Genomic DNA, 12,537 nt, shown 5'->3' with positions numbered 1-12,537 from the left:
CAGAAAGCGGCATCCTATTTTTCTTTAGGCTTATTTTACAAAAGCACAAAGATTTGTTTTTATTGTGAATGTACACAAATAAAGGCAAACCTTTTACAATTCTGATTATCTTTGACTAAAAGGAGTAGTTGTTTCCACTGTTAGAAAGAAATAATGTAAGTGATTGCGCAGGCGCCGCATGCGTGCACACAGTTAAGCGTTGCTACCTTGACAATGCAGCCTGCTCATTATCATAAAAAAATACAGTCAGTCAAATATATGGAAAAAAACACACTGCTCAGTTTAAACGGCAATAAAATCTGTGCCGTTAAGTGTTATAACCGTACCGCCGTGATGTTATGCAAAACATTTTGTTTTATGTGGATATTGGAGCGCGAGTGAAGTAGGCTACATAATAAATAATAATTTGCCATTCAAATACATCGCGAATACGGAAACATTTGATTTTGTGTCGAATGAGACAGCCAACGTTGGTTTCAGTTTCGTTTTAGCCGAAGTTAATTGGTTTTGGCTTGTCGTTTATATTGCTATAGCTTCTTATATTTGTAATTCTTGTTCTTTTCTAAATACTGTTAATTGAAAGGCTTTGTTGTGGAGTGAGGGGAACTAAAATAGCCTAGCTATGTTTACAGTGTTTATTATAATGTTTGTAAACATTTCGCGTCTGCATTAGGCCTATTTCTGAATGAAATAATAAAATGCGACTTATACGCGACTTGTTTTTTTTTCTCTAAAAACACAATTTTTTATATGTATTTTAACCATGCAGCAAATCTTTTTCAATATTTTGATAAATTACCCCAAAAAAATGACTCTTTAAACTGTTTAACTGATTGTATTAATCGGTCAAAATTCTATACGGTCGGTTAACGGTTAACCGGTTAAAATGAACATCCCTACTCTAGCCTTACATGTTGGAGGTGTTGCACTCTAATCAATCACAACAAACAGGTCATTATTTTATTGTAACTCGGATCAGCTGGTCTTAGTCACGGACCTGCCAGGGCACAGTGAGAGCAGCAATATAGAGCAAAACAAAAAGAATAAAACAGAACAGACAAGGCATTGCAAAACGTTTAGCATGCGCCCTTCAGTATAAAACCACACCCTGTAAAACGCCCTATGATGTAAAATAACAAAACCCTAACAGATGTCCTGAATCCCTTTGTGAAGAAAATACAAATTAATTTTATTGAAAAAAAATTTATTGAATGTGCATTTCAAAGTTTAAAAAGTATAGTTAATTTTTTTTGCAGGTAATATTAATAAAATAAAAGGACACTTAAGTATATTTAGAGTACACTTTTTGAATGTTTCTTAAAAAGCGATTGTCAAAGTGTTTCATTTTTAATAAGTTTTAATAATCTTTAGTCGTTCTTACACTTATTTTGATGTGTTGACTAAAATAAAGCACATGTAAAGTACTTGATTATTCGATATTACATTTAAAGATAATATATTTTAAATGTATGAAGTTGCAACTTCATCATTTTATTTGACCATAAATGCTTGTCAGTACATTCAGCAGTACTTTAACCATATTTCAAAGACAACAGAAGTAATTATGAAATGACATATGAAGATGTACTGAAGTCCTACTAAAGTAAATGGGTCCAGCTAATTACATTTGTTATGCATTTAAACTGTAGTACATTTTCATTCAATTGCTCTTAACATCCAATGATGTGTCTGAAAACATTACATGCATGCTTAGTTATATCTTACAGTACTATTTAAGTAGTTTTTTTTGCACATAAGTGAAATACAATCATGAATCCATTGGATCATTTGGTGCCCTAGGCAAGATCAGACATATCTTATGCACTACAATTCAAAAGTTTGGAATCACTATGGCATTTTTGTTTTTATGAAAGAAACTGACACTTACCAAGTTACAAATACCTATTTTGATTTTAATTAAATGCATTATTTTTCAAACTGTTCATTAAAGATTCCTGCACTTGCAGCAATGACATCTGTGCAGACCTTATGCTTGCTAGCCATCAGTTTATAAAAATATTCAGATGAAGATTTCAACACAAGGTTGTCTAATCAGTTCATCAAGGTCTGCATCTGCTTTTGTACCATTTACATTTATTTATTTATTTTTCAGATGGGGTGGAATTGGGGTTTATTTGTTCATTTTAATTTTATTAAATGACAAGTTTGTCCGAAATTTTCTGCCAAGCAATCTTGATCCCACCACCAGATAGATTTTTCACACTCCAAGAATCTCAAGCCCTTTTTGTGCTTGTATGTGTGTCCAGATAAGAGGAAGTGCTCTGATAAAGAGTTCCGCTGCTCTGATGGAAGTTGCATCGCAGAACACTGGTACTGTGATGGAGACACGGACTGCAAAGATGGAACCGATGAAGAGAATTGCCGTAAGTTGAGTTTGTGATTCAGTGCACTTGTATGTCAAATCAACATCTCTACTTCTGTCCATTCAGCCATGCATCCATCAATCATGCATCCATATTTCCATCTATCCATTCATCCATCATGCAACCATACATGCATCCATGTTTCCATCTATCCGTTCATGCATCCATAATCCATCCAAGCATCCATTCATTATGCATCATCTATCCATCCATCCATGCATCCATCCATCCATCCAAGCATGCATCCATCCATCCATCCAAGCATGCATCCATCCATTGTAAAATAACAAAACCCTAACAGATGTCCTGAATCCCTTTGTGAAGAAAATACAAATTAATTTTATTGAAAAAAAATTTATTGAATGTGCATTTCAAAGTTTAAAAAGTATAGTTAATTTTTTTTGCAGGTAATATTAATAAAATAAAAGGACACTTAAGTATATTTAGAGTACACTTTTTGAATGTTTCTTAAAAAGCGATTGTCAAAGTGTTTCATTTTTAATAAGTTTTAATAATCTTTAGTCGTTCTTACACTTATTTTGATGTGTTGACTAAAATAAAGCACATGTAAAGTACTTGATTATAAAGTACTTGATTATTCGATATTACATTTAAAGATAATATATTTTAAATGTATGAAGTTGCAACTTCATCATTTTATTTGACCATAAATGCTTGTCAGTACATTCAGCAGTACTTTAACCATATTTCAAAGACAACAGAAGTAATTATGAAATGACATATGAAGATGTACTGAAGTCCTACTAAAGTAAATGGGTCCAGCTAATTACATTTGTTATGCATTTAAACTGTAGTACATTTTCATTCAATTGCTCTTAACATCCAATGATGTGTCTGAAAACATTACATGCATGCTTAGTTATATCTTACAGTACTATTTAAGTAGTTTTTTTTGCACATAAGTGAAATACAATCATGAATCCATTGGATCATTTGGTGCCCTAGGCAAGATCAGACATATCTTATGCACTACAATTCAAAAGTTTGGAATCACTATGGCATTTTTGTTTTTATGAAAGAAACTGACACTTACCAAGTTACAAATACCTATTTTGATTTTAATTAAATGCATTATTTTTCAAACCGTTCATTAAAGATTCCTGCACTTGCAGCAATGACATCTGTGCAGACCTTATGCTTGCTAGCCATCAGTTTATAAAAATATTCAGATGAAGATTTCAACACAAGGTTGTCTAATCAGTTCATCAAGGTCTGCATCTGCTTTTGTACCATTTACATTTATTTATTTATTTTTCAGATGGGGTGGAATTGGGGTTTATTTGTTCATTTTAATTTTATTAAATGACAAGTTTGTCCGAAATTTTCTGCCAAGCAATCTTGATCCCACCACCAGATAGATTTTTCACACTCCAAGAATCTCAAGCCCTTTTTGTGCTTGTATGTGTGTCCAGATAAGAGGAAGTGCTCTGATAAAGAGTTCCGCTGCTCTGATGGAAGTTGCATCGCAGAACACTGGTACTGTGATGGAGACACGGACTGCAAAGATGGAACCGATGAAGAGAATTGCCGTAAGTTGAGTTTGTGATTCAGTGCACTTGTATGTCAAATCAACATCTCTACTTCTGTCCATTCAGCCATGCATCCATCAATCATGCATCCATATTTCCATCTATCCATTCATCCATCATGCACCCATACATGCATCCATGTTTCCATCTATCCGTTCATGCATCCATAATCCATCCAAGCATCCATTCATTATGCATCATCTATCCATCCATCCATGCATCCATCCATCCATCCAAGCATGCATCCATCCATCCATCCATCCATCCATCCAAGCATCCATCCAACTATCCATTGCGTGCCTCTAAACAAAATTTATAGAACAATTCATATATGGTAGAAACTAAATTTGTGCCAAATCAAGTCATATAAATTGTCATATTGGTAAAGCTAAAGAGAAAATAAATATTTTAGTCATTTCTTCATTATTTTAGATTTTCCTAAATAATTTCTGCTTATTCTAAAGCTGCGCTTGTATACTGTGGAGAGCTGGTTGACAAAAAGAACCAATTTATATTTGTCAACTAGTTTTGCAGTTGCCAGCCAAAAATGTTCTGACATGAACATTATAAAATTTCACAAAACCTACATTGCAGCATCCTGAAAGCAATAAACAGTTCATCAGATTTTGGTTTTAATGAAGAATCTGCTAACTTAAATTGATCAAAGGAAATTTGCCACCATTTATCAACAACAGTATGAACTATTCTGCGAAATTGTGGTCAACTTCTCCACTTTTTTCATACAGTATGCTTGGATCCCAATGATTGCTACTTGTGACTGTATTTGTTTCCATGTTATATTTGTTTTTGTTTGTTTTATTTATTGCAAATAGCTGTTGAAAGGTATTTGTTGGACTGTTTGCGGGTGCGTGTGTGTGTGTGTGTGTGTGTGTGTGTAAGTCACATTACCTAATTTCTCTCTCCAGCATCTGACGGGATGACAGCCACATGCAGTGTTGAGGAGTTTCAGTGTGCATATGGCCGCTGTATTCTGGACATCTACCACTGTGATGGAGATGACGACTGCGGGGACTGGTCTGATGAGTCGGACTGTTGTAAGGAACATTCGCTCTTTCTTACTCTCTCTTAAAACATTTATTTTTTGTTTGAAATGCCTCTTTTCTTTCTCTGCCTTACAATCATTAGAATTCTCACCTCCCCTTGTGAAAAAGCAGACTTTAGCATAATCATGGAAATAATATACTTTAAAAGAATATACTTGAGAGGGAACTGAATGCAGTGTTTTGGACACACTTAAGTAGGACTTAAGTACATCTTTATGTGTAATTTCATAATTACTTCTGTTGTCTTTGAAATAGGGTTAAAGTACTGCTGAATATACTGACAAGCATTTATGATAAAATGTCATGAATTAAAATATGTTTGTAATTAGGCATTTGTAATTATGAAGTTGCACATCAGTACATCGAATAACACACTAGAGTTAAAATTATAATCAAGTATTGAAACTTGTATATTAATCAACACATCAAATAAGTGTACTTCTTTAAAGCATGACAAAAGATTATTAAAACATACTGATTTAAAATGTTTACTATTGTTACAAAGTGCATGTTTTAAGTGTAATTAAGTATGTTAGGATTGAAAATGTCTCTCTTTAAGTACACTTAAAAAGTGGCTTTTTATTTAATTAATATTATATTATCTGCAAATGCAGTACTTTAAAAATACACACTCGATTTTTTAAGTATTCTACAACTGCACATTCATTACAGTCAACTTATTTTACACAAGCGGTTTCATTTAAAATATTTGAGCAAAAAACAGTTATCATTACTGTAAATCTGTCATTTTTTGACATTGGCATGCTAGTTTATTGTTGGAATTGTTTTTTATTAAAAGTACTGTAAGGCATTTGATTATAATTTTAGCTGTAGCGTGTTATTCAATATTACATTTAAAGTTAATATATTTTAAATGTACTAAATTGCAACTTCATTACAAATGTGTACTTTGTGTATACTCAAGTACAACTTAAGTGGGATCTAATTGCATTTAATATAAATTTAATATATATAATTCATTTTAATTTATTTGCAATTAACACACAATTAAGTGTCTGAAAACATTACATTGTTTACACTTAGATATATTCTTTAAAATGTACAGTATATAATGTTTGCATAAGTACTATTCTTAAAAGTATGCTAAAGTGTGCTTCTTATCACAACGGTTATTCAAGAAGATTTCCTAGTACAGATAAGTTTCATGAGTGTGTGTGTGTGTGTGTGTGTGTGTGTGTGTGTGTGTGTGTGTGTGTGTGTGTGTGTGTGAACGCAGCCCCCCACCAGCCCTGCCGTTCTGCAGAGTTCATGTGCAGCAGTGGCATGTGTATCAATGCAGGCTGGAGGTGTGATGGAGAATACGACTGCGACGACCAATCGGATGAAAAGAACTGCAGTGAGTAACTGTTTTATAGTAGCAGTTGTGTGTGTGAGTGGATTTCACATCTGTCAAACGCCTCTTTCTCACCATCAGGTACATCGATGTGCATGGCTGATCAGTTTCGCTGTTTGTCTGGTCGATGTGTGCGGTTGTCATGGCGCTGTGATGGGGAGGATGACTGCTCTGATAACAGTGATGAAGATGGCTGTGAAAAGACTGGTAAGGAATATAAAAGACAATACATACTTTTTTTTTTAATCTCTTAAAGCAATAGTTCACCCAAAAATGAAAACTTGCTGTAAATTTACTCACCCTTGAGCCGTCCAAGATGTAGATGAGTTTATTTCTTCATCAGATTTGGAGAAATGTAGCACTGCATCACTTGCTCACCAATGAATGCTCTACAGTGAATGGGTGCCGTCAGAATGAGAGTCCAAACAGCTGATAAAAGCATCACAATAATCCAGAAGTAATCCACATGACTCCAGTCCATCAGTTAATGTCTTGTGAGGTGAAAAGCTGCGTGTTTGTAAGAAACAAATCCATCATTAAGATGTTTTAAACTTCAAACCATCACTTCCAGCTAAAAAAAAAAGTCCATAATGCATAATAATGCTTCCTCCAGTGAAAAAGTTGTCTGGTCTGAATCAGTCCGAAAAAGATCTAAACAAATATGTGAATGGATTTTGATTTGAAAGACAACAGGAGATGGATTTTATCACTGGAGGAAGTGCTATTATGGATTATGGACTAATTTTTTAGCCAGAAGCAGCGGTTTAAAGTTACTATGTCTTGATGATGGATTTGTTTCTTACAAACACGCAGCTTTTGGCTTCTCAAGACATTAATTGATGGATTGGAGTGGTGTGGATTACTTGTGGATTATTGTGATGTTTTTATCAGCTGTTTGGACTCTGATATTCTGACGGTACCCATTCACTGCAGAGCATCCATTGATGAGCAACTGATGGAATGCTATATTTCTCCCAAAATGGACTTAGAATAGATCAAATAAAATTGATTTTTTAAAATTATTTAGATTATTTATAAGATCTAGTACTGAATGCAGCTATGTGCTGTGCATTGTTTTTTTTGTTTTTTTTACGTTCCCCTTGTTTCTTAGAAACTCCTCCATGTGCATCGGATCAGTTCCTGTGTGGAAATGGCCGCTGTATTGGTCAGCGTAAGGTTTGTAATAACGTCAAAGACTGTGAAGACGGGACTGATGAGCACCCACACAAGGACTGTCGTGAGTCTACAAAATTAGTGCAAAAATATGTGAAATATAACATAAGATGACTAGTCATAGTTCCACTGAAAGCATCTGATTCCCTCCTCTTTTCTTTGTTAACATTCGACTGTGTGCCCGTGTGTTTATAGGATCCAAGTCAAGTGAAGAAAACTGTGATGTTAACAATGGAGGCTGCTCGCAGAAATGCCAGATGTCTCGAGGTCTGGTGCAGTGCACTTGTCACACCGGCTACACATTAACTCAGGACGGGAAGACATGCAGAGGTGAGGCCATAGACAAGGGGGGAAAAAGGACGGTTTATAAACGAGAAGACAGCAGAAAAGAAAGTTAAAAACCAAGGGATTAAAATCAGGATTTTCTGTATTAGTTATTTTCTTATGGGGAAAAATAGATCTTTTATCTCTTTTATTTGTACGAATTCTGCAAGGGATTTATATACTTAAACAAAAGTTTATGTATTTATTTTGATACATTTATGTATTAAGTGTCTTAAGAGTTTATGCCACGGTTCTTATACATTTAGTCTCTCTCAGGCAAGCATTTATGATAAACTAACATAAAATATAAAATATACTTTGAAAATATATAATTTCTGTTGAAACTTGTATGTCATGTATTTAAATATTTTCATAATTGCACATTTGTAATGATGAAATTGCAGTTTTAGGACATTTTTAAATATATTAACTTCAAATATAATATTGAAAAAAAACATTACATGACATTAAAATTATAATCAAGTACTTTACATGTGCTTTAGTATGTTAGTCAACACATCAAAATGAGTGTACTTTAAAGTATGATAAAAGATCATTAAAACATTAAGATTTGAATAACTGTAAAGTAAAATAAATTATTTAATAATTTAACATTATTATGAAGTGCAGTTTTTAAAAGTGTACTTAAGTTTAACAGTCATGAAAGTGTCCCTCTTTAAATAAACTTAAGTGACATTTTATATATATATATATATATTTCTGTAAGTAAATTTTTTGTAGAAATACTCTTAAGTCTGTAAGCACACTACAAGTACACACTCAATACAAATTAAGCACACATCTTTTTCACAAGGGTATAAATAACTGACTTAACTTTTTTTGGTGAAGAATCTAACATACCAAAGACTTTTGCACAGTACTCTATATTTATACACTAATACTAAAAATATGAGTGCGACCATGGCCGGACTTACCATTGGGCTTGAGTGGGCTGCAGCCCATGGGCCCCGCCTTGTAGGGGCCCCGCCTTTGCCCGTTTACGTTTGTTTGATTTGTTCGTTATATGCCAGTCAGAATTCAGAAATTATTAGCCGCATTTCCACTGCGCACACAAGATCTAAACAACTATGACCTTCGAGGCCACAATCAAACAGCATAAACTGGTATTTATGATTATTTCACATAGGAGGAGGACACATGTATTGAATCGTGTCTGCACCGATTGGTTTGTTATCACATGGTTACTTTAAAAGCTCCATTAAGCCTTTAGCTCCAAAGAGCGCACATTTAGAAAGATAGTGATAAATACTCAAATGTTCACACCTCATTTCTTTACAGAGGATGATTCGATATTACTATAGCCTATTAATGTTCCACTAAATTATGCGATCATCTTATGAGTTTTGAGCGCTCTCTCCCTTTGAGCGCTCTTTTTATAACATAGCTATGCCTATGATATAGAACTTAGCCTATCACACAAACAAGAGTCCTGTTTCTTTTTCTCGAATATCTGCACGATCGCAAATGTACAATAAACAACAACTTACAGAGTAACTTTCAGACACAAAACTCTGTTTTGCTCCGTCAGAAAGAAAATAGAACAAACAGCAGAGCCGCTGCGTCTCCGAACCACAGTGTTTTGTTCCTCAGCGTTACACGGACCAGCGAATGATTCAATCAAGCTATAAGAATGAGTTTTTTTTATTGCCAGGTATGTTTACACATACGAGGAATGGAGCTGTTAAAGTAACCATGTGATAACAAACCAATCGGTGCAGACGCGATTCAATACATGTGTCCTCCTTCTAAGTTCAGTCGTTTGCAAAGTTAAAATGAATCCGCTTTTTAAACGAATCAGTTGATTCAACTCACTCATTAAGACGGTCACTTGCTGCCACCTACTGGCGGTTAAAGTTTCATATTTTAAAAAGTAGCATTTTTGTAATCATTTAATATTTCTACATTAAAATGTTATATTTAAACTTAACATTATGCTCAATCCATCTATGAATGTTGTTGATAGTGATTTCATTTGATTGTTAATAGCCAGCATGTATTTTTATTTAATTTAATTTATTGATTAAATAAGAACCTCACATAAGAGGACACAGATATGACAATAACTTTTATAATACTAATAAGCCAACATCTCTGGCTTTTTTTTAATTTTTTTGCTCAAGTTATTTCAGGGTTTTGATCTCTCAACTGAGAGATCACATCCTGTTTATTATATTATTTATTAATGTATTTAATATTACATTTAAACTTTGACTATAGCCTAGACATGTTGCATATTAATTGTACTATTTATGAACCTCAAAGCATATGTTTGTGTATTTTGTGTTACTCCATAAAGATGTTCTATTTGAGGGCATTTGTAGTGTAGGTATAGGGCCCAAACATAACCTTAAGCCCAGGGGCCCCCCTAAATCCTGCCCTGAGTGCCACAGTTTAATTTCAGGGATATTACAGTACAGTATCACTTAACAGTGTTTGCTTTTATTAAAACTAAATCCTTTTGGATCTTTAAGTGTAGAAATCTAGGAGTGTATTGGACTTTGTTCACCATAGTGTTGTTAGATATTGTTGCAAGTTCTCAGTTATAGACTGTAAAGTCTTCTTGCAATCTCTCTGTTTCTAACTAGTTAGTTAACTGGAGGTTAAACTGACTAATAAATGTTTTTGTGTGATGTATTTAATCTCTCTAAACTTTCCTGCGTTTGAATGCAGATGTTGATGAGTGTGCAGATGAAGGTTACTGTAGTCAAGGCTGTACCAACATAGAAGGAGGATTTCACTGCTGGTGTGTGCAAGGTTACGAGCTTCGACCCGACAAACGTAGCTGCAAAGCTTTGGGTGAGGCTCAGTATCTACTGTGAAAGCAGCAAAACATCGGATGATTTTGGAACCTAGATGATCAGTTTAATACAAACTGTTTTCTATTCCCAGGTCCAGAACCGGTTTTGTTGTTTGCGAATCGGATTGATATCCGTCAGGTTATGCCGCACCGCTCAGAGTACACGTTATTACTGAATAATCTGGAAAACGCCATCGCGTTGGACTTTCATCACAGCAACGAGCTGGTGTTCTGGTCAGACGTGACACTGGACCGTATCATGAGAGCCAGTCTGAATGGTAGTAATGTGGAGGAGGTCGTGTCCACGGGTCTCGAGAGCCCAGGTACGGAGTCGTTTTCACTTTATATTCCTCATATACACTGCTTTGTGACTCTTGCTTGATTTCCACTGCACAATTAGCTGAATACAAATTAAAAACTAAAGCCAATTACAGTCAACATGGTGTAGAGACACTGTGTAAATAAAAGATTTTTCTGAGTGTAGACAGCTGCATTGATTATAACAGGAGTGCATGCTCGTACTAAACTGCAGTTATACATGAAACAGTCTAAAGTAGTTAGTGACACTTTCATTGATTGTTAATGGAAGCGTTCCAGTATCACTGTCTTGCTCGCTTTGAGTAGAATTTGTTCAGAATTTGAAAAATTTGGTTTTGTTGTTTATGCTGCTTAGTGAAAGGGATGGTTCACCCAAAAATGAAAGGTTGTTCGAAACCTGTATGAATTTTTTTTTCTGCTAAAAGAAACAAATGGAAGATATTTTGTAGAATGTGTTGGTCAAACAGTTGCTGGTCCCCATTGACTTCCATAGTATTTTTCTCATACTACCAAAGTCAATGGCTACCAGCAACTGTCTTCATTTGTTTTCAGCAGAAGAAAGAAATTCATACAGGTTTCGAACAACCTGAGGGTGAGTAAATGATGACAGAATTTTCATTTTTGGGTGAACTGTCCCTTTAACCATTGAGTTTGATAGTTTAGGTTTTGATTTATATAAAACAGCAAAAAAGTCATCCAGGAACAGTTCTTGGTTTATTTTTAATGTGTTTGTCGCTTAAATAAAGAAAATGGCATGCAGTTGCCCAACACAGAAAGAAGACTCAAATAAATAAAATGAGAAAAACAACAAAAATGTCAAATGAAATAATCAACAATTGTTTTTTTGTCCTAATCATGTAGCCCTAATGCACTTATATATGCACTTGTATAAGGGTTGCACCAACTAGTCGACTTCAATGCTCTGCCATGACGCTTTAAGCTTGATGTCGACTAGTCGCTGGTCCTATAGAGGGTGCAACAGGATAAGAAATCTTTAAAGGACTTCCACATTTACGCTCTGTTTCCAAACAGTTAAAATGACAAATAAATGCATACTCTGAAAACTCCACAAGACATGTGATTATATTATTGGATGCTCGAAATTGAACGGGAGAATGCACGTTTTAAACAGCCTATTGGTACAGGCTGTATTTTTTAATAACTAAATCCCACAGCTTCAGTGCTTGTAGAGAGACGCTACCAGGTAGAGTTAATTCACACACGTGATCGCTCTAATGCATTCATATGAATGTAATCTTTACTGTTCTACTTTATCTGTATCTGATTTAGAATGAGTAGAAATCTGTGAGAAATATAACGACCCATAGACAAAAGAACTGATAAAAATGAGCTGTTATAGGAGCAATAGCCATGTGGGCAGCGCTGTGTCATGTGCCATAGCTGTGCACAAGGTGTTTATCACAGCTCCAGACTTATTTGTTCATTAATGACGTCATCAGTGACTAGTCGACTTCGACTCAACTTTCGTCACATAAAAGTCGACAAAAAAAATCAGAAGTTGTTCAACCCCTAATATATATATATATATATA

General features: G+C 34.6%; 1 protein-coding gene across 1 annotated transcript in view; it reads left to right on the top strand.

The window, feature by feature from the left end:
* Positions 1-12,537, top strand: part of LOC107550178 (low-density lipoprotein receptor-related protein 4-like) — a gene marked incomplete at its 5' end in the record, with an annotated part of 50,701 nt that overhangs the window by 5,102 nt on the left and 33,062 nt on the right. Inside the window, 8 exons of the mRNA XM_016231415.1 lie at positions 2,268-2,384; positions 4,861-4,989; positions 6,236-6,355; positions 6,434-6,559; positions 7,464-7,589; positions 7,721-7,855; positions 10,541-10,666; positions 10,760-10,990. Of these exons, the coding sequence (XP_016086901.1) occupies positions 2,268-2,384; positions 4,861-4,989; positions 6,236-6,355; positions 6,434-6,559; positions 7,464-7,589; positions 7,721-7,855; positions 10,541-10,666; positions 10,760-10,990 (1,110 nt within the window). The remainder of the gene's footprint in view (positions 1-2,267; positions 2,385-4,860; positions 4,990-6,235; positions 6,356-6,433; positions 6,560-7,463; positions 7,590-7,720; positions 7,856-10,540; positions 10,667-10,759; positions 10,991-12,537) is intronic.

This window comes from Sinocyclocheilus grahami, unplaced genomic scaffold (assembly GCF_001515645.1).
Source record: "Sinocyclocheilus grahami isolate Dianchi unplaced genomic scaffold, SAMN03320097.WGS_v1.1 scaffold390.1, whole genome shotgun sequence".
NCBI classification, from domain to species: Eukaryota; Metazoa; Chordata; class Actinopteri; order Cypriniformes; family Cyprinidae; genus Sinocyclocheilus; species Sinocyclocheilus grahami.
Note: the sequence above shows the minus strand (reverse complement) of the source record. Positions and strands in the feature narration are given on the sequence as shown.